The sequence below is a fragment of the Mytilinidion resinicola genome, assembly GCF_010093595.1.
Source record: "Mytilinidion resinicola strain CBS 304.34 unplaced genomic scaffold BDZ99scaffold_1, whole genome shotgun sequence".
Classification (NCBI taxonomy): domain Eukaryota; kingdom Fungi; phylum Ascomycota; class Dothideomycetes; order Mytilinidiales; family Mytilinidiaceae; genus Mytilinidion; species Mytilinidion resinicola.
The window spans coordinates 1482735-1506909 of record NW_022985437.1 but is presented as its reverse complement, the minus strand read 5'-3'; the positions used below and the strand labels follow the sequence as shown (position 1 = coordinate 1506909).

Here is a 24175-nt window from a genome sequence, read left to right as displayed (position 1 = left end):
ATTGTCCTTGAATCTTTGCATCTAGCTCCTGAATTCGTGCATATGCATAAGGTGGCTCAGGTGGTTTGAAGGCCTGAAGATTCGGACCCAGTAAAGCCCGGATCTGGACATAATCTACGCGCAAGTTGAGTTCTAGGATATTGTATTTTCTTTTATGATTACCTATGCCACTAAGAGCGGAGACCACATAAAGAAAGGAGGCCAACTTTCCTCAAGGGAGGACGAGTGGTAATGTTATATTTCAGCTCCATACGCCGTCTCCAAAAAGCCCATCCTCCTGATATAAGTGCTTGCTTCACTTCTGCTCACGCTCGAACCCATTCCATCAAATGCACGATTGCCTACTTCCTCCTGTTCCCCTGCATAGCCAGAATCTGCACCATCCGGATGAAGATGTTGATAAAGTCAAGCTCCAGGCTGACAGACTCATTGACCGGGTCCTTGGCAATCACACCACGCTCCGCGAGTCGAGCATGGTGCAGCACCTTCTGCACATCGTACAGCGTGAAGCCTCCGAAGACGGCGAGACCGCCGTATAGCCAGATGTTCTCAGTCCACATGAGCGTGCGGGCAGCGGTAGCGGGGATGACCATAGGCGCCAGACCAGAGAGGGCGACGATGGCCACGCCGGCGAGGAGTGGTCCGCCGAGGTACAGGTACTTCTCCTGCTTGGCGGTGGCGCCAACGAAGGCGATGCTGCCCATCATGCCGACGGTGTAGAGACCGGCGCGGGCGAGGATGGCGGGATTGTAGAACATGAGGGGCGAGAGGAGGAGGGCTTGCGTGATGTTGAAGCCGGTCCAGAGGGTGTACTTTTGGATGTAGCTGTGTCTTTGTTAGTATCTCATACCGTAAAATCCGTTCATCTGGAAAAATACTCACTTTGTAGGGCTTGTAGCCATAGTCCCGTACATAGTCCCAATGCTACCGACTAGTCCAACGCCCAGAACCACCCACGGGTTCATTGCCATGAGCCTGTAGCTCCATCCGTTCATGTGCAGCGTTCGCGCCGCCACACCAATAATACCGATTCCCAACCCCGTATGCAGAAAGGTGTCGTTCAAGTAGCTTCGCTCGTAGACAGGCATGCCGCCATCCTCTCGCGTCTCACGGTTAAACACCAGATTTATAGCGAGAAGTGTTCCCCCAAAGATGCCAGCACCGTATAGAAGACGCTGTCGTAGGTCGCCGGTCGGGGCGATAGGGGGCGCCTGCTGCATGTACGTCCTCCTGAAGGTGGCACGGAAAACATTTTGGGACTTGGAGAGCGCGGGCGCGATGGGCTTAGATGTGGAGAAGTTTGAGGTCTTGGATATGAAGAAGTTCGAGGTTTTCGGTGGCGAGCTGTGGAAGGCGCGGAAAGCGGACCGCGAAGCTTTTGGCGCCTGCTTTAGGGTCGCCGAGATGGTGAAGGTGCGCGGTAGGACGAACGCCATCTTGATTGAGTTCGATGGGGTAAGATGTCGTTGGAGAGGTGGGGATGGTGGTGGTTTAAAGGTGCGGGCGATGACGAAGTTGAGAGGTGGTGCGCCACTGCCACTACGAGCGCCGAGAAGCTTCTACAACTCTCGACAATACGCTCCATCTCCGCCGCTTTCACTCAATAGTATCTTCATCACGGTTGCATGACCTGGATATACTTTGAGCACAATTAGAAATTCTAGAGAGGCCCGGACTTTTAAGAGCGTCTGATGCGGAAACGCGCAGGACTTCACCCTTCAGCTGCTCTTCAGTCGCATCTTCAATTCGTTTATTAACTAAGCTCGTTAAAACTTGAAAATGCTGGTTCGAAGTTCCTGTCTACTCTTCCGCGAAGTAATGTATGTATCATCTGCAATAGTAATCCTATACTGTCACGGCTCTCTCCGTCAGACTCACCACTAAAGGGGGCTTGTCCCAAAGAAAGTAGACCTCTTGATCCTTCCAATGTTCGCTTTCAGGGCAGAGTGCAATGTCGAAATTGAAAAGAACCTTGCATAGAATCAAGCGAATTTCGGCATACGCCAAACTACGCAAGAGGTCAATATGAGGTCTTACTCAAGGACCATCCAAGATGGGAGGCGCAACAGGGATTCTACTCACTTCTTTCCTATGCAGTTCCTTGGCCCAAGACTGAAAGCTTGGACGGTATCTTTCTTGTCCTCTGCAAATCGCGAGTCTGTGTCGAGCCACCTTTCCGGAACAAAATCATCCGGCGACACAAAATTCGAAGGGGAATGATACGATGCGTAGTGGTGACACGCCACGGTTGTCTATTGGACTGGTCAGTTTTTCCGTTTTCAAATGAGATTAGATTCGTCGAAACTAGCAACTCACGTTCTCGGGAATGAAATGGCCGTCAACGGTATCACCTCCTGCAGGAGCGAGTCGCGCCAGGCTGGTCACGAATGGTGGATAGATTCGAAGCGATTCCTCAATCACGGCGTTGAGGTATGACAGTGTCGTGGCTTTCGAAAAGGTGATGTCGTTGTCTGCAGTGAACGCGTTCCTGATCTCTTCCAGGACTTTTTCCATAGTTGACGGATTCTTGCAGAGGTAGTATATGGCACCACTCAAAAGTGTCGCAGATGTCTCACTGCCTGCAACAATCAAGCTTATCTCATGTCAGCACAAACGAATAATCGAAATCGGTATCGGGCCTCACATACATAAAGGCGTTTGAGTGAATCTCAGCTCTCGTCATTATCGTCTCAGCCTCGGCATATTGTCCCTCCTTTTCACTCAATCCGTTCTTGAGTATGGCAGACACGAAGTCCGGTCTTTCAGCGCCCATCTCTAGGCGCCGATCGACTTTTCTTGCGCTAAGGTTGAAATGGTCGACTCCCTTCTGAATGATACTTGCAGGTATCATCTTTTGCAAGACCGCACTAAAAGCAGGGTACTGATTGACCGCGCCCAGGAAAGCAAGGGCCTTCATCGATGCGAATATTAGGGCTATCCAAGGATGCAGTTGGCTGTCTCGTAAACAGCCGAAGGACTCTCCAAACATCAAGTCGCCTGTGACGTCAAAGGTCGTGTAGTTGAACCAGCTCCTTATGTCGACACTGGCCCCCTTCCCTTCCTGGATCTGGAGCTGCAGCTTAGAGATCAAGAGGTCTACATAACCTCGGATCAGAGGCTCCTGTGCTCTCAACTCTCGCTCACTGAAGACATTCGCGAGGAGTCTACGGTGTCTTGCGTGTACGCCATCATCGACGGCAGACACGAGATGGTCGACCCCATTCGGAGGATAGACGTAATGGGTCCTATCCTTCCTGAAGCTTTGATGTCCAGGGCGAAATCCATATATGTCTCGGAACGCTTGGGCAGAGTTGAAGGCTAATTCGTGAGGCGAGATGCGAACTACAGAGCCATAGCGCTTGTGTAGTTCTAGAATATCAAGCTAACGGGGTCACTAAACTTCCTTGAGGTATGACTGGGAATAATCCTGTTACTCACATGGTGGTGACCTCTCGTGACAGAGAGTGCGTAGGGAAGGCGCGAGACGGCCCACAACTTTGGTCCAGGGAAGTTCCGCAGTGGGGCTAGATAGAGATTATACACTACTTTGTACACCCATTGTAGTAAAAACTGTGAAAAACGTTAGCCATCGTACTAGTTGACAACAAGGGTCCTGGTGGTTTCGATCAACGGTTGGAAGGACTCTGTTTGCTCAACCAGGGAACCTGTCCACAGAGAGCGTTCAGAAGTTGAACCTACCAATAGAACAAAAGCGCCCGCGAGAAGAACGGCCGGGTTTCCCGACCACGCGGTACCTGTCAGCCATGCTGACATGACTGCTTGCTGGAGAGGCGTTGAAACGTGGTTGTACGACAGTGAACAGTGCTGAGCGGACGATGATGTCCGGGTTTCAAGCAGCCGGGATCCCTCGAGAGGACCGGGCCGCATGACGGTTCAAGAGGCATGCTTTAGGCGCCTGCAGGCGTTCCTTTACGGATTTGGCTTGCCAGTCCCCGCTGCGGCGTCTTATCTCCTTCTCCACGCGAGGTGAGCGCTAGGGGTGACGTGCGCGGACTATGAAAGTAAAGGACCTGTGGAGGTAAGTAATATCACGATGAGAAAGCGCTAACTTGGCCGCTGAGTACGGCAATGTGCATTCTCTGTAGAAACTAAGGGTCCGACGGCCCAATATACGAACCATGGTTTCTTTTCAGCTCTTCAGCTCGACAGCTCGCGCCGTTGTCGAGATTCTAGTTCCCGCCGTTCCCGCCCGTGCGCCAACGGTGTACCATACTTTGCGGGTGACATTTCCCTCTTGCCTCCCTTCTATTCCACGCTTCGTCGTAGTCCTACCTAATAATTGTGTCAAAATGCAGCTTATACACTTGCCTATGCATCACGGTCATCGAGAGCGTCCTCGGCGAGGACGAACCGCGTTTTTGGCGAGAATAGATCCGTAGAAACCCAGCTGAAGCCACATTCCTACAAGGGGGCTACCTGAGCGGGCTGCCGGCGCTCCCTGCTAGCGCTGGCGTTGTTTTAGCCACAGTAAGCGTATTATAAATCTGCAGAAGCCACCAGAATAGCTAGATAATATAAAACAACGGCAGGGGCCCTTGTATTTTATATCATAAAAATGCCGAATCTTGTACGCCGGAACAATGGCCACCATCCACGGCCAATTCAATATCCTATTCTTCGAGATCCGGGCACCCGTCTCTCCTACCGAGAGCGTGATATTGCTTTCTCCCTCTCTCGATACGCTGGCTGGAATAACCGAAGGATCGGTTCCTCTCTTGGTGTGCCTTACAGAACTATATCCAATGCTCTCTCTCTCCAGAATCCGTGGACCCCTCAAAAACAGAGAGGGAGAAAACCGAATCTTGATACTCCAACTCGACAGCGCCTTATTGCCCGGGCTAAGCTTGATCGTATCCACCGAAGGAAGCCGTTAGAGGAGATTGCAATGCTAGAGGGGGTCTCTGCCTGCAAGCGATCCCTATATAAGGCATTTGAAAAAGAGGGCTATTTCCGGCGTGTTGCAACAGAGAAGCCCCTTATCACGCCTGAGCAGCGAGAGGCCCGTCTTAAATGGGCCTATTCTCATCTGGAATGGACTCCCGAGATGTGGGCAGCAGTAATTTGGACCGATGAAGCGTCCATTCGAACCGGAGGAGGCCAGATCTTTGTTACTAGGCGTGCTGAGGAGAAATACGATATTAATTGCTGTGTCCCTAAATTTAGGGGGTATTCTAGCTGGATGATTCATGGCAGCATCTCCCATAGGAATAAGGGGCCTTTGGTTGTTTTTGAAAAGGACTGGTCAATTGAACTGGGATACAAGAGAAAGACGATAAACGGCGACGTCTACCGTACCTATATATGCCCCAATATCAAGACTTTTGCATGGGAATTATGGCAGACACTACGACACCAGCCTATTCTTGTAGAGGATAATGCCTCAATTCACTCAGCAAAAGCGACGCGCCTGGCCTGGGAACAGAACGGCATGCTTGTAATGGAATGGCCGGCGAATTCCCCTGATTTGAATCCAATTGAGAACGTTTGGCGGCTGTTGAAGGGGAGAATACAACGCCGGTTTCCTACAACAAAGGAGGAAGTACGGCAGTACGCTGAGGAGGAATGGGAGAAGCTTGAGCCCGAAGAATTTGAAAAGTATACGGGCAATATGAGGGAGCGTTGCCTTGCTGTAATTGCTGCTGATGGCGGCCCAACGAAATATTAGTTACTGAATAAGCACTGTTTTCATGTGGCGATGTGGCGATTGTAAGCACTAACAGAGACGCTTGCAGGGAGCGCCGGCAGCCCGCTCAGGTAGCCCCCTTGTAGCTTCCACACCAACCCAGGTTCCCGGGAGTCCAAGGGTCCCACACGTTGCCTACCCAGCCCTAGAAGAAAAAACCGCGTGAGGTATATGAAGTCGTCATGTCCGCCGGAGCTTCTGCCGCCGCTGAGGCCTCCTTATCTTCCTAACCTCCATCCCACCAGACATCATGGCGACAGCCACTGACCCGCCCGCCCAGCTGCTCGAGGCTGACTCTAACGACTCGGGCGTTGATGACAGCTTCTCAGACACGTCGAGCTACAGCACCTCTCTAGCATCTGCAGTGAAGAACTACAAGTATGAGAACGGTCGCAGATATCACGGCTATCGCGAGGGCGAATACGTGCTGCCAAACGACGAGGCTGAGCAAGACCGGCAGGACCTCCTACACCACGTTCGCAACCTCACACTAGGCGGCAAGCTGTTTCTCGCGCCCATCAAGAACCCACAGAGAGTCATCGACGTCGGCACAGGAACTGGGATCTGGGCCATTGACTTTGCTGATGATATGCCCGAAGCTGAAGTTCTTGGAACGGATCTCTCACCCATTCAGCCTTCATGGGTGCCACCCAATCTGCACTTTCAGATCGAAAATGCGGAATTCCCGTGGGTCTACAGCAAACCTTTTGACTACATCCACACTCGCGACTTGGGCGGATCGATCAGCGACTGGCCTAAGCTGATGCGACAGGCGTATGAACACTTGGCGCCTGGGGGGTGGCTCGAGCTACAGGAATTCGAGGTAACGCTGAAGTCGGACGACGACACACTGAAACTGGCGCCTACGTTTTGCGAATACATAGAGCATCTGCACAAGGCGAGCGAGATGTTCAAGAAGCCGATGAACATTGCCGAGACGCATAAACAGACAATGATTGATGCTGGGTTTGAGGATGTGACGGATGACATTTACAAGGTGGATACTTGTCCTAGGTCACAGACTGTGATATGATTCTGACACTTACACTATTATAGGTTCCATCATCTCCATGGCCCAAAGACCCGAGGATGAAGGAAATCGGTCGATACAACCTGTGCTCGCTGCTCATGGCAGTTGAGGCATATTCCTTGGCGTTATTTACACGCGTATTGGGCTGGAGCAACGAGGCAACGCAGGTCCATCTAGCAGGCGTCCGAAAAGACTTGAAGAACCGACAAGTGCACTCGTACTGCAACCTGCACGTGGTCTATGGGAGGAAACCTCTGTCTCCGGGGCTGGCATCGACTACGTGACGGAGCGTTTGCGCAGTTGGAGTATATATGTTTACGCCATTATGCATGCTTTAGTGGATGGGCTCGGTGAGCAACAGTGCACAATATACCACAGTGAGGTCAGTGATTCAACCTCGGCCTCAATTCTCCATGGCGATACCACCTACATCTTCGACTCCGCACACTGTCATCACGGACTCGACGATGCTGTGTGACATGCAAACGCTTCAAATCAACTCCATCACAGATCCTACACACGAAACTTCGTCGGCTCAGCTGATGCAAGCAGCTTCCTAACTTAGAAAGCCGAGATTCTCCGCATCGTGAAGTCTCAGTGCTACTACACCACCCGCACAAGCAGTACTACTCTCATCAGATGACAAGTCAGAAAAAACCCGCATTTCAGCCGCAGTAGCTTAGGCCCGGCAATAAATTAGAGTATATGACAGCGAGGCGCCTTCTATAGGCGCTCTAATAGGTGCAGCACTATAAGCTGCCCGCACCGTCATTACCTAACCATAAATACACACCTTACAACGGCACCACTTCTTCCCAGAGCGGGCCAGCGATCGGCTCGCGCTTGTGACCTGCCCCATTTGCAGTCAGAGGCCGAAATCGCGGGCGCTGAAGCTGGAGGGTGAGGATCTGCCGGGCTTGCGGCGATGATGTTCGCGGTGTGACGCCATGGGTGCGCGATGGCGGCCAGCGCGTGGTCGGTGGGAAGCAGATCGTTTCAGTGTCACTTTGGCTCGTGGTGGGGGATGAGGATCGGGCAGCTGCCATGGAAGATGCCGGTCTGCGGCGTGCTTGATGCTTCTCAGTGCTGACTGTGGCTCGGCTTCCGTTCTCACGAAGGAGTCGGATGACAGGGCACAGGTACAAGAGCCTTCTCCACAGCCACCTTGGCCCTGCCAAAGGAGATATTCATAGTCTGCTATCGTGTGCTGGAAGTCTAGGGCGCGGTCACTGCCACTTCCGAGGCTGCTACTGACTCTTGTCTCGTGTGCCGAAGTCGGTGAGCAGCTCCATGCATTATGTCACCGGGTTCACCACGCAAGGGACGCCGCCACACCGCAGAGCTTCCCCGCATAATGACACCTTCCAACCGGCTTCTCAGGCTGGCGATCGTGGCCCAAAGCACGCAGGCCGCAAGCCAAGCAACGCCCAAGACGGCGTGGCTCCAGCCCTCCGCAAGCCGTGCATCATGAGCGCGCTCTGACAGCCAATCCCGACGCGGTACCTGACTGCCGCATCTGGGCCGAGGTGAGCCCTGCGTCCCGGGCCTGCAAGCTCGGGGACCAGCTTGTTTGTCCAGCTGTTGCTTGTTCCTCCGTGCCGCTTCGGCGGACGCCCAAAGAGAGCTCACCACCATGCACATCGCGCGCCAGCTCAGCGTCAGAGGCCGCCTGCCGTTCGCTGCAGGTCAGACGGTGGGGCTGTACTTCCTCTCTCACTGGCTGCGCCCACGCCCTCTCTCCAGCGTCATGAACCCGGCAAGAAAGTTGGGAGCTGTTGATGTTGATCTTGTCTGTGGTGGAGAGCTCCTGCCCTTCACGCGACGGCTTCGACTGGAGCTGCTATAAATCAGCTTTGCCCCGAACAATGTGTATTTGCTCAAGCTTCGTTGCACGTCTGCCGTCAGCAATTCATCCCTAACCAACTATTTTATGCTACTATCGCCAGTGAATGGCATTGCTACACCATCGCTTAACCACACACACTTTAGCACCACCCACCGTGTTACTGGTGACCACCGCGACTATGGTCCGAAGCTTCAGAGCCGCTGCTACGGCTGCGCTATTGCTCTGCGCCGCGTTGAGCAATGCTGCACCAATGTAAGTCTTGTGCAATTGCTCGTCCCATTTCGGTCGTACTCATTCCTGTTAGGACTCCGGTGAAGCGAGATCTCAAGTTCGACTATAACGGAGAGAAAGTCAGAGGCGTGAACCTCGGCGGCTGGTTTGTGCTGGAGCCCTGGATAACGCCGAGCATCTTCGAGCAGTGGGCCGACAGCAACACCGTCAAGGACGAGTACACTCTCACCCAAACCCTCGGAAAGGATGAGGCCCTCAGCCGCCTCTCTGATCACTGGAACTCGTGGATCACCGAAGACGATTTCCAGCAGATCGCAAGCCACGGAATCAACCACGTCCGAATCCCCATCGGCTACTGGAGTGTGATCCCAATTGATGGCGAGCCGTACGTCCAGGGTGCGTATGATGTTTTGGGCAAGTCTCTGGATTGGGCCGCGGGCGCGGGCCTGAAGGTGATGATTGACCTGCATGGTGGTAAGTTAATTATTCTCTTCAGCTCCGACTCATCATTCTGACTGGGACAAAGCACCCGGGTCCCAAAATGGCTTCGACAATTCTGGTCGCCTTGGCGCCATCGATTGGACCCAAGGTAATACCTATGATCAAACCATCAACGTTCTCAACAAGATCCGTGACGACCACGCTTCCCACCCCGCCGTAGCCGCAATCGAGCTCGTCAACGAGCCTATGGGTTGGGATCTGAACATGGACACCGTACGCCAATTTTATATGGATGGCTGGGGTAACCTAAAGAACTCCGACGTCGCCATTACCTTCCACGATGCCTTCCAAGGCGTGACGAACTGGGGCGACTGGGGCTCCGGCATGTGGAGTTTGCTCCTCGACACTCACCATTACGAGATCTTTGACAACGATGCCGTCGCCCAGTCTCCAAGCGAGCACGTGGCAACCGCGTGCAGCTTTGGTAACGACATGGCAAGCACCGGCAAATGGACCATCGCAGGCGAGTTCACAGGCGCCATCACCGACTGCGCGAAGTGGCTCAATGGTCTCGGCATTGGTGCTCGCTACGATGGTACCTTCTCTGGATCGACTTCCGTTGGATCGTGCGATGGAAAGTACACTGGGACTGTCGCCGGTCTCTCGGATGCCGACAAGTCGAATATAAAAAATTTCATCAACGCGCAGCTAGATGCGTTCGAGAAGGCCTCTGGCTGGATCTGGTGGACCTGGAAGACGGAGTCCGCACCGGAGTGGGACATGCAGGACCTGTTGGCAGAGGGTATCTTCCCATCGCCCGTGTCAACCCGAAATGGTAAGTCCCTCGATCCCAAGCTCTTTCTTTACTACATTTTTGTTGCGATGTTGTTCGGGTCGACTTCATGGATGTTGGAATGGGCCCTTGCTGACTTGCTCTTACAGTCCCTGGTCTCTGCGGCTAAATCTCATTGGCGCATTATTCAACCAATCATCCGCATCTCATTTCTTCACTCGCTCCCACCACATCAACACCATGACCTTTCCGCACGCTTCACGATATGAACGAATTCCTATTACTGGTTCAATACTTGGATACCCGGTCGCATTCGCTAGACCCTCAGGAGTAACCTTTTTCGCTTTCTTGGCTTTGCAAAAATTAGGAACGTACTTGTACGATAGCTAGGGCGGAGGCTTGTTGATGGAACATGGAATAACATTTGTAAATACTTCCGATGGCATCCAGAACGTGCATTGATATCGTATGAACTTTGCTCTTTGCTTTATCAAGCCGAATTGATGTAAAGTGCCACGGCCCCGCCTCAATGCAGTGAAATTAGCGAACCTTAATCCATACATCTGCCTCCGCCATTTGAAGCAGTGAATGCGTTCCGCTCGGATTCGTTGCAGGCTGTAGTCGGAAGCCCACGGAGTAAAAGAAGACGTCTTGTTTCCAAACAGAGCGCACGCACTGTATGCGTATTCAGCTGCAACGAATGTGAAAAGTGGATAGTGTCTCTGAAAAGTCTCCGTTTGGCTTAGCGCCGGCGACTTCTTTCCCCTGCTATCTGGATGTCAGCACCAAAACTCGAAAGTACTACTAAATTCCAAACACCTTGAGGATATCTACGCACCTCTGTCTCTGATTCGAAGACAAGATTGGATGCTAGAGTCGGTGTAGCTCGTAGGGGTGGTTGAGTGATGTAAGACCGTATGCTTGGGTGGGGAGGGAGGGATGCGGTATGAAGCGTATATAAATACCTATTCTTTTGCATTTCTTGTCTCTCTCTCTCTCTACTTTACACCCCTACCCATCATTTTCTCTTCACTACGTAAAACGCTCAGCAACAATGCCCTCCAACGTAAACGCCGGCTGGGCCGACCCCTCCGTCGCCCAGATGTACGCGCTTGCAGAAGCAGCATCTGGCCCTTTTGCCCGCGCCGCGCTCGAGCAAGCCGGTATTCAGAATCATTCCGGCAGCCCCCTCGCCGTCTTCGACATGGCGTGCGGCACCGGCGTCGTCGCGGACCAGCTCTACGACCTCCTAAGCGACCAGAACGACGTGCGGAAAAACCTCAAAGTCACGTGTGGCGACACATCTGAGGCCATGATCTCGCATCTGCAAAACCGAATCAAAGACCAAGGATGGACAGGAACAGAAGCGAAAATAATGGACGGAATGGTCCGTAAACCCCCCCCCCCCATCCCTCTTGCTCGCGGCAGTCGAGGCTAACTGCTACCGTTTCGAAACGCAGGACACCAAACTGCCCTCCGGAGCCTACACGCACGCCTTCTGCACCTTCGGCATCGGCCACATGCCCGACCCCCTCGTCGCGCTCGCCGAACTGCACCGCGTGCTCGCGCCCGGCGGCGCCGTCGGCCTCGCGTTCTGGCACACGATCGACTGGTACCGCGAGTTCGTGCGCGATGCGCTGGAGACGCTGCCGGGGCCGCCGCGGAACCCGAGCGAGGCGGAGTTCATGGGGACGATTATGAAGGGGAGGTGGTGGGAGCCGCAGTGGACGAAGGAGACGCTGAGCGCGGCGGGGTTTGAGGCGGTGGATGCGGTGGTGCAGAAGAGGACGTTTAAGTGTGGCACGCCGGCGGTGTTTGCGAGTAAGGTGCTTTTTATGCCGTTGACGGTTATTCAGAATGTGTACTGGAGTGAGGAGGATAGGGAGCGGTGTAAGCCGCTCATGACTGGGGTTATAGAGAAGAGGTTGACGGAGATTTTTGGGGCGGAGGGGGAGGTGGTGTGTCATGGTGAGGCGGTGATTGCTACTGGTAGGAAGAAGTGATTAATGAGTACAGATGAAGAATGCTCAAAGGAGGATCTATAGAACATGATTGATACAACGTAATATATTCGACGCACGTGTATCGTTAATTCTTCTGCGCTTGGACGGTTTCCACCTTCTTATCCTCTGACGGCACCTTGACTTCCGGTGCTAAGATCTGCTCCCATGTCCATATGATCACCCCTAGAGCAGCTAATACCAGCACGACGAGGTCGAGTACGTGGACAGCCCACCACCAATGCTGAACACCCAAACTGCAGCTTGCATACTCCAACGTCCACTCGCCACGCTTACCCAGACTCTCGTCGAACCAGGCGCTTAAAAATCCTGCATAGCCCCCAAACTCGCCCATCATACTTCGTAAGGTTATTTCTCGTATATTCGGTATATCATCTGCGGAGGGATCAAGACCTCCTGTCTTGGGCGTGCGCATAGCTTTCCATTGTGGCTCCTCAGAGTCGGCATCGGATTCTTCGGCCGACTCGCTCTCAGGAGTTGCCGCAGAGGATCGGTTCAAGTAATGCACCACATCGCAGCCCTCGTGGTCGTGACCATTGATCACAATTCCCTTCCTTCCCAGACCCTTTCCAGGAGCGTGTTCATTGGCATTGAGACCGAAAACGCCTTCTAGGATTCCTTTACTTGCGAAGGGGCTCAGATGGTTCTGCTCTCGAATGCCACCAGACTTATAGAAGTCAAAGAAAGGCGCATCCTTACAAATCCCACCTTCCTTATGTAGAGGAATGTGAGTGAGCAGAATCGTTGCAGTCGTGTGGTCCTCGACGGGGCGAGAGTTTGAAATAGCAGAGTTCAGGAAGTCGTATGTCGATTTCTGAAGCTCTGGAGAGATAGCCGTAGTGTCCAGATTCATCGAGTTCAGGACTATAATGCGTATTGCTGGTGGTTCAGAAACGCTTCCCTCCAATCCAGCATCTTCAGTGCCCTCCAGGTTTTCTTGGTCCCCTGTCGACCTGGATGTTGTTGGAGGTGTGTGATTTCGTAGAGTGAAAGTGACCTCCCAGTTCACTTTCCCGAAAAGCCTCTCGAACCTCTCCACTCTATGCGCCGTCAAATCGCCGGCATATCCAACGTCGTGGTTGCCCGCGATATTTATGATCCTCTTATTCCAGGCTTCGTCATGGCCCAATTCTTCTATCCAAGGTCCGTATTCCGAGTCCTCCATAATCTTATCCGGCACTCGTTCTGCATCTTCAAACACGCGATTCCAAAATCTCCGCCCGCGGCGCTCAAATTCAGTATCTCCTATCCATTGGCTCCCCAGAAGGTCGCCCAGAACGGAGACATGGGTAGGCTCAGTGTGATCCTGGAGGGAGCGGTAGATATGAGCGAGGTAGTAGTCATTCCCCCATAGGTCGAGTCGCTTTCGGGTTGCCTTGAGAAAATGAAGGATATCATGTTTCCAGAACTTCAACACGCAGGCAGTGCCCTCCTTCCATTTCTCTGACAGCGGGGTCGGTGCCTCGAGGACTGTGCGGAGCCGCCGTACGCTAGGGAACGCCGGATCGTTGGCATCTGGGAGCGAAGAATCGCCCTCTAGTTGGGGATCACCGAGAGCGAGCAGCCTGAATGGCGCTGCAGGGCTGGAGGATGAAGGGTCGAAGGTGTCGGGAGCGCATGATGTTGGAGGGATAGGAAAGGCACAACCGTGGAAGATTGGGTATAAGTATAGCCAGATCGTCGCTATGACACAAAGAGGTAGCAAAAGCCGGGCGAGCCGGAGCAGAAACAACGAAAAACGCATTGAGACATCACGGTCGAAGAGATGCGGCGCTTAGGAATTGATGTAGGCAAGCCACGGGACAGCACTTCAGATTCAGGGGACGCGCGGGCTTGGCCAGGCCCGCGTCAACCAATCACCCTTAGACAGCCTTTCCGTAATACTTGTCTTCATTCAGACCCTTAAAATCGTTGGAAATCTTGAGGCATGTGCTAAGGCAGGGTTTCAGTGTACAAATCATCTCTAAGTGATCAGAATGCGAGGTTCTAGGCTTTAGACACTAGTTTTAGCGGCGCCGAGCGAAGCTCAATCTCACGTGTCAATTCAATTTTGTGGTTGGCTCCAAGATAGCTACTCATTTGTTTGGATTGTTGCCAGTGGCAGGTATTTATTGAAGACACAGCCTCTGATGCATGCCGCATAGCCCCAGAACCCCGAAAGTACCAGTAGAAGAAACCCTGCTCACATCACCACACCGGAGTTGCTGGCAATACGCTAAGATACGAATTAGCTCAAGATCGCAAAGCATCTAAGAGTATACTTACAGGCCACAGCTCCGCAGCCTCCTTTCCGACCGGTCCAGTGATTGCTGATCCCTTCATCTCGCCCTTGGGGTTGACGATCTAAGTTACGTGAGTTAGCAAAGCCCTCGAAAATGTGTTTCCCCGCTATTTGACAATCCCACCAGCCTTCTCCGCTGCGTACGGCCTTACACCGTTCCCTGCCATTCTAAGATTCGAGGGAGAATACTCTGAGAAACTCACCACACCAGCGTTGTCCTCGAAGTACAGGAACACACCGTCAGCCCTCCGCCATGGCTTGCTCTGCCTGACAATGACCGCGGGCATGACCTTCTTCCTCAATTCCGGCTTTCCCTTCTTGACTGTTGCCATGACCATGTCACCCACACCACCAGCGGGCAGACGGTTGAGACGAGCACCGATTCCCTTGACGGAGATGATGTAGAGATTCCGGGCGCCTGAGTTGTCGGCGCAGTTCATGACAGCACCGCTGTATCTTAATCAGCCCCGCTTGTAATGTTTCGTTCAATATACCGCAAAGCTCCGCAGAATAAGATATCGGTTCGAGGAGAGCCTCGAGGCGAGGTAAGGGGTGAGGGTGTTCGACGTACACAGGGAGACCGAGAGTCATCTTCAGCTTGTTGCCAGAGGCACCACCGCGACTACATTTCGCAAAAGTTAGCTAGACCTGCGTCGCGGAGAGAACAGGACTGTTGATTTTGTAACGTACCCTCTCTTAGACATAGCGACGGATTAGAGGTTGAAATGGTTCGTTATTCGTGAGGGGCGCTTCGCTGCGATGTCGTCGTCAAGAGCTAGAATCTCTCATCAAAATCGTTTGTGTTCGGGAAATCGCTTGAACAAATGTTCCGGTGCGCTAAAGTCAAAAGTGGCTAGACTGTTTTTTCACGTGACCCTTGCCTATCCACCCCTCACCCCTGACTCTTCAAGTAGAGCATCTAATTATATATAGTAAGAAGAAATATAAATCTGCATGGTAAAGACGTCCTTTTCCCAGATATCAAGGCTGTCTTGGATTAGTCTCGAGATCACGCTCATCCGATAGACGCACTTCGCTCCAAGACTCTTCCAAATTGTTCACGCCAATTTTCACTCGTTCAACGTTGTGTAAACCACGACAGCCCGAGAACTCATTTCTTCGGCTTTTTTATGATACATTTCAGCCAAAAATCTGCCGTTTTCACATTCGATACTATGTACTTAGACTCATTCTCGCTCTTTCATCTTCTATCCCAAGCATTCAAGTTGCACTATATGCGTCATTTCCTGGCCAGCGCCCGATACCATTCATTTGACCTCCTTCACACTCCTCGTATACTCCTCTATGATGCCGGCGTAATCATGTGGCATATAAGGTATGACCCACTCTTTGAAAGTACCGAGAAAGCCCTTTTGCTTCCTGTTGACTTCCAACCCTAGATCCGCCACCAATACGTCGAAATATGACTGAGATTCGAAAACGATCTCTGGAGCGCGAATGCCTGACCTATATCGTCTTCCCATCCATGCTGTTGTCCTAGCGACCTCCTTATCCATCATTGATTCGGTTGGAAGGTTTGATTTGGGCATGAGCCATTCCAGCCAAGCTACAGCCCATAAAGCCATGATTTCAGCATTGAACGCTGTTTGGCTGCTGGACACGAATCCAGCAAATGCGATAGAGCGGTCTCCTTGCGCAAGGAGCTTTGGAAACAAAATTTCTCGATACAGTCGGAACTGTGTTGCGTCCTTCACGAATTCCGGCCGCGGGCCGTCCGCCATGTGCGGAAATATCTTCACCATCTCTTCATCAGCTTCTTCGAGGAGTTGCGTCCAATATTTCGCCACTTCCGGGTCTTCACTTTCCGGATGTACAGGAAGTCCGAGGTCTAATGCATCCTGATCGCTGAAATAGTCAGTGCTCGGTCTCCATCCGGTGCAAAACACTACTGCATCTGCTTCAAGGACCTCATCGTTGTCCAATATTATCCCTTCCTTGGTCATGCTCTTCAAACCCGCTCGATGAACCGTCACATTCTTTCCAGAGTGAAGCTCCTCGAGGAACCGATTTGATCCTTTTTGTAACAAGCTCGTGCTACCCAGTGTTCGGAAGACATTCGGCTCTCCAGGCTTCACTATCTTCCCGTTGGCGCTTTTCTCGTATCCCACTTCTCTCGTGATGGCCCAGCTCATCAACCTCCAGAAACCGCGATAAACGCGATTTCCCAACGCCGAACGTCCGCTATGCAGGAACCTGTACCAAAACCCGTCCGTAGAGAAAATGGACGGAGACCAGATGCTGAATATCCGGGCTTGATTTGCTGACATCAGATTTGGCTTCATGTCAGGATCACTCAGGACGAAAGGGACTCCTATATCCGACGGTCGAACTATCCAGTGCACATGTTTCTTAGCGGCGAAGCAGATGTTCGCGGCCTCAATGGCGGATTTGCGGCCACCAATTATGATGACTGATTTAATTTCTGAAGTGGCGAGGTTTTGGTGGGAGGCACCGAGTTCTTTAGAGTGCAAAACCAGACCTTCGAACGTTTCTTGGCCTGGTATATCGGGCGTATATGGTTTCGAGTAGAGCCCGCTCGCCACGATCAGTTTCGAGCATTCGAGAACACCGCCCTTCCCGGTGAACAGGCGCCAGCCTTCGTAGCTCCCTGCTTTATCTATCCGCTCAGCCTTCACCACTTTCGATCCGAACCGAATGCGACGTGTTAGGTCCCACTTCTTTGCGTAACCTCCAAATATGATTGGATCTGAGAGCCCGGAATGAGTTTGTAGATGGGTTGCTTTTCCGTTACCATGGTCTCATCCGAAAATTCGAATAAGCCGTTTGCGCTATCGGCGATTAATCCCGGATAAAGTCGCGCCTTGCTCCAGACACCGCCGACGGAGGTGTCGTCGTCGAGGATTGTGAGATCGACTTCTGGGTTGATAGGACATAGGTGCGTGCGGCTGCTAGACCTGCCCAACCTGCGCCTATGATGGTGACTTTGGGAGGGCTCATGATGGAAAATAGTTAATGAAATAGATTAAATGAGGAGGCTGTGGAGGTTCTGAGAATCATGCGGTTTATAGAAAGGCGCCAGCATCAGCGCTAGTGTATAGATAGGCTTCAGGTTCAGCTCTGAAGTGTAAGATTGGTGGGGGCGGTAAATGCCCCAGAGAATGCACATTATTTATTATAGGCAGTCAATGTTGATTTTTTCCTTCGTCTGGTCAGCACTAGTACAAAAGGATACTCCTTTTTCATGTTTAGCCAGGCTTTGCGTATCCTGGAGTTGCTATCTGAAAGCTTATCGTGGCAAATTCTCACATGTAAGCAGCACTGTTTAAGGTCATGAGTGGCTCATGGAGTTTCACGCCCGCTTGACCCTGAGCAAGAAGTCGGTATCGTCTAGAATTGATCATGCTCGACTCGAGCAGCACTGCAAACTTTGTCTCGAGGTAATATTTGCAGCAACATGAATCAAATAAGCAAAGTATGTCGCGATTGTAGCTGAACAACTGCCTGTAAGTACATACTATCCAATAGAGCGCTTTGTCTTCTTTTTCTTATCGTCTTCGTCGCCATGCCTAGCTCTTGCGCCCTTTCCGAGAGCACTGTCGGGTTGATAGGCATCCTTGTTGAGGAACCGCAGCAGCTCTGCCTCGTATTGCTCCTGCCTTTGGAGCTTCTCTGCTCTCTCCGCCACTAGCCGATCTAGGTGGAAGATCCACTCTCGGTCCTTCAATTTTGCCAACTCTTCCTGTTGTTTCGGAGTCTGCTTTGGAAGTTTGCTCAGATACTCAATCTTATCCAGCCATTGGTCACGCTTCATATCTTCAGGCTTCAGCTCACTCAGCTTCTTCAACTTGTCCGTTGGTACTTTCCGCTCGGGCAAGCTTTGCAGGTAGTTCTCCTTTTGGTGCTGTTGAATTGCGTCCAAATCCAGCGCCTCTTTTTCCACCCTCACCGGGTTCTCGAACATGGCCAAAAGCTTGCTCTCAACTCGGTGATACAATTCTCCCGCACCGTCTTCTTTAGAAGGAGGCTCTTCCACAAGCATCTTTTTCTCTTCCGGCTGAAGCTCCTCATCCTCCTCATCACCAAGCTGATGCAATGTCATCTGCAGCTTCTTTTTCTCAAGTTGCAGAACTTCAAGAGCATTGATCAACTCCGCGTGTTCCATCTTTGGCTGCGCTACCAGCGCCTCCTGTTCTTCACACCACTTTTTATAGTCGGCAAGACCATTTTCGTGGTCAATAGAGTCGAGGAAAAGAAATAGATGAGCGGACTTGTGCAGGTTGACAGTGTTCTTGCCATCATCCAAGACGAAGGTCTTGGAGGTGCCGTCGTCGCCCTTGACCTCAACGGCGTTGTCGAAGCCGTAGTGGGAGAAATAGAAGCGTACAAGAAAGAACGGGTTACCGTCGAAGATGATGGGCTGCTCGCAGATAGACTCCCATGCTGCAAATGCACTGTCCTGGATGTCCTCCCGGTTCTGTTTCATGATGAGCCGCGCCCGTTCCAATTTGGACATTTCTGGCTCTTCTTTTTCGGGATCCACTAAGGCTCTCGCCAAATCCGTTTTCTGCGAGGTGTCAGTAGAATCTCATGGAGGAGTGGAAGCGCTGAGCAAGGAGTAATACCGTTAGATTTTCCATGTCGATAATTTCCTTCGAAACGACTTGCCACTTTTGTTTCTTCCCTACCATCTTGCCGTCCTAGGACACGTTAGCACTGAAAATATAGCCATACGAACATAGGGCGGTCGGACGTTATGTACCTTTTCGAGCTGGTCCTGAAGCTCCGCACGAGCCTTGTTATGCTCAAATTGATCAATCATGACCTGCGTTACACCGAGAGCTTCTAGCGCCTCGGGAGTCACGTTCTTGTCTCCTATTTTGTGCCACAATTCCAATTCTTTATTAATCATGGGCATGATGAATCCGTAGTGAGAGACGTTGATATCTTTGGTTGTGTGCTCGTCCTTTGTAACCCAATAGGGGGAGCGCGTTGTGTAGAGCTTGCCACCAACTTTGCCCATGCGCTCTTTGACGAACTTCAACACGTCCCAGGCTGTCCGCGTCAGTTCACCAAGGCCCGAAATCTGAAGGGATAACCATATTTCACTTACTAGGATGACCGTATTGGTTGCCGGGAGTAACGAGGACGTGTTTAGGATAGAGCAGTGCCAATGGCGTCATCTCGAGGCTTTCCTCAGATAGATTCTCGTGGGATGAGCCGTGGTGGTCCAACTTCATCATTGTAAGAGGCAGTTGAGGCAGCTGGAATTCTCTCTGGAGCCTGTTTAGCCGTTGATTTGTTGCCAAAGTGACAGCAACACGCTCAGTCTCGACCCTAGGATTTCCATCACCGCCCGTAAAGTAGGAGCAGCGTCCTCCGCCCTTGCCGGGCCAGTATAGAATGGCGAGGATTGACGTTGCGTTCTTAGATGGCTTTTTCCGATTGATGGGCTCTTTACTTCCCACACCGTAGTTATTGGCACCGACGACGCAAAAGCGTGGCTGATCCGGGTCTTCGTTGGACGATCTAATGATGGTCTTGTTGTCGCCTTCTATGTCGAACATTTGCGATCCAGTGAAGATGTCACGGCCAATGAGGACCTGACCGGCAGTTCCTACGAACTTCGAGTTTTCAATGTCGAAGACGGGCACGTTTTTCGCGCTTGGTATGGCCGCCCCGCAATATAGCCTGGGGCTGTCTTCGAAATAGAGGTTGAAGAATGTACCCAAAATTCCACCGCGGTTCAGAATGGTGGTACTGGCCAGGAGATCCTTGATGCCTCGATAATGATCCTCGTCCTAGTGCGTGACGACCCACACGTCAAACTTCCAGCTGGTGTTGCCGACAAACTTGTCGATTGCGTCCAGTGCCTTTAGTATCTGATCGCAGGCCTTGTATGTATCGGCGTTCTTGCCGCCGTCCATGATGAACGCCTTGGCGACTTGGAATCCATTGGTGTTGACCCACCTATCCACAAGCAGATGGACCGAGCAGTCTCCCAGGGGCACTGGGATTTGCCAATTCTCCACGCTCCATCTTCCGCACTCGTGTTTTGTCTTGCTTTGCATGCTGAGAGACAGAATGGAGTTGCCGCAAGGACGGGTTGGATGGATTAAGGAGAAAGATGGTAACTGAAATTGATCTGATGGTGAAGACAGAGTATCAGATAGGCAAAATCGAGCGATGCTGGGGATAAGACGTGAGTCTACTGTCAATTTATTCCGTAATAGGTGCTAGAGCTGCGACATTTATACCAAGTGCACCTGGATGCGAACGCCTGACACCTACAGCTTTGTGAGCTTGTCCATGAGTGTATTGAGTTCGTATTGACTTACAACTTGGCTTAATGTGGTAGATCACCCAACATGCATTGAATATTGAATCTCAGCTCGCGGCTTTTTCAATTGGTCTTAGAAAAACGCCCCGTCGCTTTTCAGCTGCTGAAACTACACGACTAGTCCGACTTCAGGCGTAGAGAAATCTAGAACTAACATCGGTATGTGCAATTCTGCCATACCCAGTAACTCTTGGTGTTCCTGAAGAGCTGGAGACCCCGCAGAGGCTGCGCTAATGTCATGCTCTATTGGAGGCTGAAACGCCTTGAACTGCAAGGCGAGCTAAGAGCGGTCTCGGCAGCGAGCCGATCCGCATGTGGCATATTTGGCGCTGAGGGCCCATTCTCGAACGGCGATGCCGACGCACTACTGTAGGAATGGGGGAGTTGAGTGAGCTGGATGACCGAGCTTCTCAATCTAAAGGCCCGCTGTGGTGCTGAATGGCCTGAGCTGTCTTCAGAAGAGTGGAAAGGCGAGGTGATAGATGCGAATCGAATGCAGGAAGCGTCACAGCTCCGCAGCCTCGTGAGCATCTGATGCAGCAAGCGATAGTACTAGCCAGTAGCTTTAGTTGTATTGCAAGGATTTGGATAATCGACGGCGGAACGCGCGAATAGAACCTCGGAATGCACCTTTCAGGAGCTGAGAGCCGTCCTAGCATTCGCTACTTAGCATAGTTGAGGACCATCTTCGGGAGGTACAGCACTTGGAACTGCCGTGTCGGACTTCTCTGGGTCATGGCCTATTAAGAAGATGGATGCAAAGAAGGAATGTCTGGACTGGGATGGAAAGACGATGGATGGTCTGAGGGTTGCCCTGGTGGACAAAATAATGGGGATAAAATATTAGCTAGAGGCATTCGGGTTAGCATGGCTGCTACTTTAGCTACCACCACTGTGCGCGTCAGATCTCGCTTCACACCTTCACTGACACCAGTATGCTGAAAACGGGCCTAAGAAGCGGGGTTTCTAATGGAGAGTAGCACTAGGGGAAGACGGAGGCGCGCGGGGACGCGCAGAAAGACAGGTAAGCTCCAAAATTTCCCGCTCTGGTGAGATGTATTGATACTAAACGGCTTCACGCAGGATGGTCAGTTTCTTTTCCTTCGTAAGGCCCTGGCGTATCTGTTCATCTTTCTCACTGTCCCAGTTTCACCTGCAAAGCTCGACATACGCGCTGCGATGAGAAGAAGCCCGTATGCAGTAATTGCGAGCGATTGAACCTTCAATGCCGCGCCTCCGAGTTCATCACCCGCTCTGCGTGGTGCGAGCCGAACGTTGAGCCGCAAGTATCAACGGATGTGGACATACCAGCCCAGCCGATCGAACCTCCTGAGTCAACATGGGATCTTTTCGACACCAGCCTACCCGACTCCACGGGGGCTTCATCTGTCGGTTACACAGTATGCCCTTCGCCTCCCAAAATCATGGTCCCGATGCATCCGAAAGTCCCTATCAATCTAGATTCCGAAATGGTCCAGCTCCTTACCGCCTATCAGAGAGGTGTGGCAACGTGGATGGATATCTTTGATCACAGCTGCACCTATGAACGTACCATTAGTCAGCGAGCCCTAGATTCAGAGCTCCTATTGCGATGCATCTGCGCATTCTCAGCAAAGCAGCTCAGCCTATTGCCTAATGGCGAAGTATGGACCCCTGTAGCTGCACGATACTACGTGCAGGCATTGGGACTTTTCATCAATGAGGTAGATCCTTCTGCCCCACCGGAAGAGGCTCTCACGGCTATCATGATGCTTGGTAGCTACGAAATGATTGCCGCTCAAGGTTACGAGCATAGACACCATTTCTTAGGTGCTGGAATGGTTATCAAAACACGTGGTATCAATGCTAGCTCAACTGGAATGGACAGAGCCAGTTTCTGGATATATATACGACACGAGATTGATGTTGCTTTGACTAATGAGTCTACACTATCTATTAGTCCACGGGATTGGAACGTTGATTGGACGAAAACTGACGTGCAAGAGGATGAGATAGCAAACCGCCTCATGTGGTTCGTAGGTAGAGCAGTTGATTTAATCTACGGAGAGGACCCACAATCAAGTGTGAGGCAATCGCTGCTCGACGATGTTCAAAAATGGAAGGACGCTCTACCGGTGTCGTTTCGAGGAGTCAGATATGGAAACTCTACAGAGGAGGGGTTTACTAGAACGTACTTTGCCATTCCTGCTGCAGGTAAGTCTATACCCGGGGTCATCATCTCGAAGAGTACCCATTGCCGGAAAGGCAACCGGCTGGCTCATTTCCCTCTCATCAGCCTTGATGTCGATCCATTTCCTGAAGCTAATTTCAAGGTAGCTACGGCTGCGCTGTGGTATCACTGCTTGATGATACTTCTTTATGCGGAGCCATTGCCTAGAGAACTACTCGATAAAGAGGTACATCCCCAAGGTCCCACTCTCCAACCTAATCCTCATTGATTCGGTTATTTTAGATGGAGGAGGTACAAGCAAACGCATACGAGATTGGCAACATAGTGCTCTCAGATGTCTCAAAATCAGTCAGGTCTTTCTCAGCTTTGCCTCTCTACTTTGGTACGTAGCCTGTATCTTCGAATTATTGAGAATTTTTAAAGCCTTACTGATGCTTACTTTTCCAGCCGGAAAGCATATCCAGGGCATAGCCAGGAAGGCTCAAATCTGGAGCTTTCTGAATGACTTTCAGACGCAACTTGGTTTCCAGTCCCGGAGTAAGGTGAAGAAACTGCAGCAGCTTGCCTACGGCCCATAGCAGAATAGCCATGTGGCTAAAGAAGACGTAGCTCCTCGGGCTCTGGATGTGTGAATTTGCAAGGCGCTACTAGAATGTCCAAAAGCGCCCGCCCTGATGATTTATGGTTACAATGTCACGTGGATTGTTTCATTACGGCTCTTTTTCAGTTGTGGAAATGTATGTTGGTCCTTTTAATGTATTAATCAAAGTGGGAGGGTCTGCAGGAGAGAAAGCTGTGTCATAGCATGCATTATATAATTTGATAGATATGAGAACGTAGAGCCAAAGCCTTTGCCAGCCTTGCCGAAATATGCATCCCACGGCCAAGGCTGCCCTACTCCATATCTGTAACCAATGCTGGCTGCGACAATAAATGTCGGAAACTGCCTCTTGCCTTCTTGCTGAGGTTCGCATCGATCTCATTCAATCAACCCCGTCGCCTTGATCGTGGCTTGCTCCGGTGAAATCCTCAGTTCCTCACCCACGCACTTATTCCCACCCACTCCTGCTATCTCGAAAAGAGAGCCGAACAGGGTCAAATATGCACGCATCAACGATCCCGCCAAGCATTTCACCGATCAGCACCCCAAAGCGCGCCGATCTGCACACGTCAACCTGTCAAAAGATGGTACACGCGGAGGCGCCAAAAGCAAGCACAAGCGCAGCCCTCACAGATATCCCGCGGTTGCATCGCAAGGCTGAACGCGCCCACGCCCATTGGCTGCCCACGGGCGAGTGGGCATCGCACATGGGCGCGGCGAGACCAAGCTGAAGGGTTC

General features: G+C 51.7%; 10 protein-coding genes across 10 annotated transcripts; 4 read left to right on the top strand and 6 right to left on the bottom strand.

Annotated features, from left to right (window-relative positions):
- Positions 1–1497, bottom strand: BDZ99DRAFT_493161 (Bax inhibitor family protein). Its single transcript, XM_033723211.1, has 2 exons — positions 883–1497; positions 1–825 (listed from the first exon to the last, which is right to left on the bottom strand). The coding sequence occupies exons 1-2, from the start codon at positions 1434–1436 to the stop codon at positions 342–344; spliced, it is 1038 nt and encodes a 345-aa protein (XP_033584281.1). The 5' UTR covers positions 1437–1497; the 3' UTR covers positions 1–341.
- A 59-nt stretch (positions 1498–1556) lies between these two features.
- Positions 1557–3825, bottom strand: BDZ99DRAFT_565081 (benzoate 4-monooxygenase cytochrome P450). Its single transcript, XM_033727435.1, has 6 exons — positions 3700–3825; positions 3439–3570; positions 2649–3382; positions 2317–2593; positions 2083–2252; positions 1557–2008 (listed from the first exon to the last, which is right to left on the bottom strand). The coding sequence occupies exons 1-6, from the start codon at positions 3772–3774 to the stop codon at positions 1846–1848; spliced, it is 1551 nt and encodes a 516-aa protein (XP_033584280.1). The 5' UTR covers positions 3775–3825; the 3' UTR covers positions 1557–1845.
- A 2129-nt stretch (positions 3826–5954) lies between these two features.
- Positions 5955–7018, top strand: BDZ99DRAFT_484223 (S-adenosyl-L-methionine-dependent methyltransferase; the record flags this gene model as incomplete). The annotated part of the gene is made up of 2 exons (XM_033722627.1): positions 5955–6701; positions 6761–7018. The coding sequence occupies 2 exons, from the start codon at positions 5955–5957 to the stop codon at positions 7016–7018; spliced, it is 1005 nt and encodes a 334-aa protein (XP_033584279.1).
- A 1801-nt stretch (positions 7019–8819) lies between these two features.
- BDZ99DRAFT_374330 (glycoside hydrolase) lies at positions 8820–10314 on the top strand (the record flags this gene model as incomplete). Its single annotated transcript, XM_033714915.1, has 2 exons — positions 8820–9285; positions 9338–10314. The coding sequence occupies 2 exons, from the start codon at positions 8820–8822 to the stop codon at positions 10312–10314; spliced, it is 1443 nt and encodes a 480-aa protein (XP_033584278.1).
- A 785-nt stretch (positions 10315–11099) lies between these two features.
- Positions 11100–12048, top strand: BDZ99DRAFT_565078 (S-adenosyl-L-methionine-dependent methyltransferase; the record flags this gene model as incomplete). Its single annotated transcript, XM_033727434.1, has 2 exons — positions 11100–11432; positions 11506–12048. The coding sequence occupies 2 exons, from the start codon at positions 11100–11102 to the stop codon at positions 12046–12048; spliced, it is 876 nt and encodes a 291-aa protein (XP_033584277.1).
- Positions 12008–13833, bottom strand: BDZ99DRAFT_457058 (uncharacterized protein). The gene has a single exon (XM_033718605.1). It carries the CDS (start codon positions 13808–13810, stop codon positions 12134–12136), a length of 1677 nt encoding a protein of 558 aa, XP_033584276.1. The 5' UTR covers positions 13811–13833; the 3' UTR covers positions 12008–12133.
- A 356-nt stretch (positions 13834–14189) lies between these two features.
- On the bottom strand, positions 14190–15095 carry BDZ99DRAFT_457056 (60S ribosomal protein L23). Its single transcript, XM_033718604.1, has 5 exons — positions 15038–15095; positions 14919–14969; positions 14551–14797; positions 14332–14409; positions 14190–14281 (listed from the first exon to the last, which is right to left on the bottom strand). The coding sequence occupies exons 1-5, from the start codon at positions 15049–15051 to the stop codon at positions 14249–14251; spliced, it is 423 nt and encodes a 140-aa protein (XP_033584275.1). The 5' UTR covers positions 15052–15095; the 3' UTR covers positions 14190–14248.
- Positions 15096–15336: 241 nt separating this feature from the next.
- BDZ99DRAFT_565075 (FAD/NAD(P)-binding domain-containing protein) lies at positions 15337–17536 on the bottom strand. The gene is made up of 3 exons (XM_033727433.1): positions 17293–17536; positions 17045–17242; positions 15337–16976 (listed from the first exon to the last, which is right to left on the bottom strand). Exons 1-3 carry the CDS (start codon positions 17324–17326, stop codon positions 15616–15618), a joined length of 1593 nt encoding a protein of 530 aa, XP_033584274.1. The 5' UTR covers positions 17327–17536; the 3' UTR covers positions 15337–15615.
- A 182-nt stretch (positions 17537–17718) lies between these two features.
- Positions 17719–20397, bottom strand: BDZ99DRAFT_493153 (uncharacterized protein; the record flags this gene model as incomplete). The annotated part of the gene is made up of 5 exons (XM_033723210.1): positions 17719–18893; positions 18952–19026; positions 19089–19381; positions 19440–20023; positions 20147–20397. 5 exons carry the CDS (start codon positions 20395–20397, stop codon positions 17844–17846), a joined length of 2253 nt encoding a protein of 750 aa, XP_033584273.1. The 3' UTR covers positions 17719–17843.
- A 1238-nt stretch (positions 20398–21635) lies between these two features.
- On the top strand, positions 21636–23746 carry BDZ99DRAFT_431317 (uncharacterized protein; the record flags this gene model as incomplete). The annotated part of the gene is made up of 5 exons (XM_033717285.1): positions 21636–21715; positions 21814–22859; positions 22983–23062; positions 23119–23218; positions 23284–23746. 5 exons carry the CDS (start codon positions 21636–21638, stop codon positions 23412–23414), a joined length of 1437 nt encoding a protein of 478 aa, XP_033584272.1. The 3' UTR covers positions 23415–23746.
- Between the last annotated feature and the right edge of the window lie 429 nt (positions 23747–24175).

Bases quoted from the DNA above. Each gene is read 5' to 3' on its own strand.
- BDZ99DRAFT_493161 (XM_033723211.1), bottom strand. From the start codon at position 1,436: ATGGCGTTCGTCCTACCGCGCACCTTCACCATCTCGGCGACCCTAAAG. The intron at 826-882 runs GTGAGTATTTTT...ACAAAGACACAG, and splicing joins ATGGCTACAAGCCCTACAAA to CTACATCCAAAAGTACACCC.
- BDZ99DRAFT_457058 (XM_033718605.1), bottom strand. From the start codon at position 13,810: ATGCGTTTTTCGTTGTTTCTGCTCCGGCTCGCCCGGCTTTTGCTACCT.
- BDZ99DRAFT_565081 (XM_033727435.1), bottom strand. From the start codon at position 3,774: ATGTCAGCATGGCTGACAGGTACCGCGTGGTCGGGAAACCCGGCCGTT. The intron at 3,571-3,699 runs GTAGGTTCAACT...CGTTTTTCACAG, and splicing joins CGGGCGCTTTTGTTCTATTG to TTTTTACTACAATGGGTGTA. The intron at 2,253-2,316 runs GTGAGTTGCTAG...CCAGTCCAATAG, and splicing joins GCCATTTCATTCCCGAGAAC to ACAACCGTGGCGTGTCACCA.
- BDZ99DRAFT_565075 (XM_033727433.1), bottom strand. From the start codon at position 17,326: ATGAGCCCTCCCAAAGTCACCATCATAGGCGCAG. The intron at 17,243-17,292 runs GTTGGGCAGGTC...TCAACCCAGAAG, and splicing joins AGTCACCATCATAGGCGCAG to TCGATCTCACAATCCTCGAC. The intron at 16,977-17,044 runs GTGGGACCTAAC...TAGATAAAGCAG, and splicing joins TTTGGAGGTTACGCAAAGAA to GGAGCTACGAAGGCTGGCGC.
- BDZ99DRAFT_457056 (XM_033718604.1), bottom strand. The intron at 14,798-14,918 runs GTACGTCGAACA...ATTAAGATACAG, and splicing joins ATGACTCTCGGTCTCCCTGT to CGGTGCTGTCATGAACTGCG. The intron at 14,410-14,550 runs GTGAGTTTCTCA...CACGTAACTTAG, and splicing joins TCGAGGACAACGCTGGTGTG to ATCGTCAACCCCAAGGGCGA.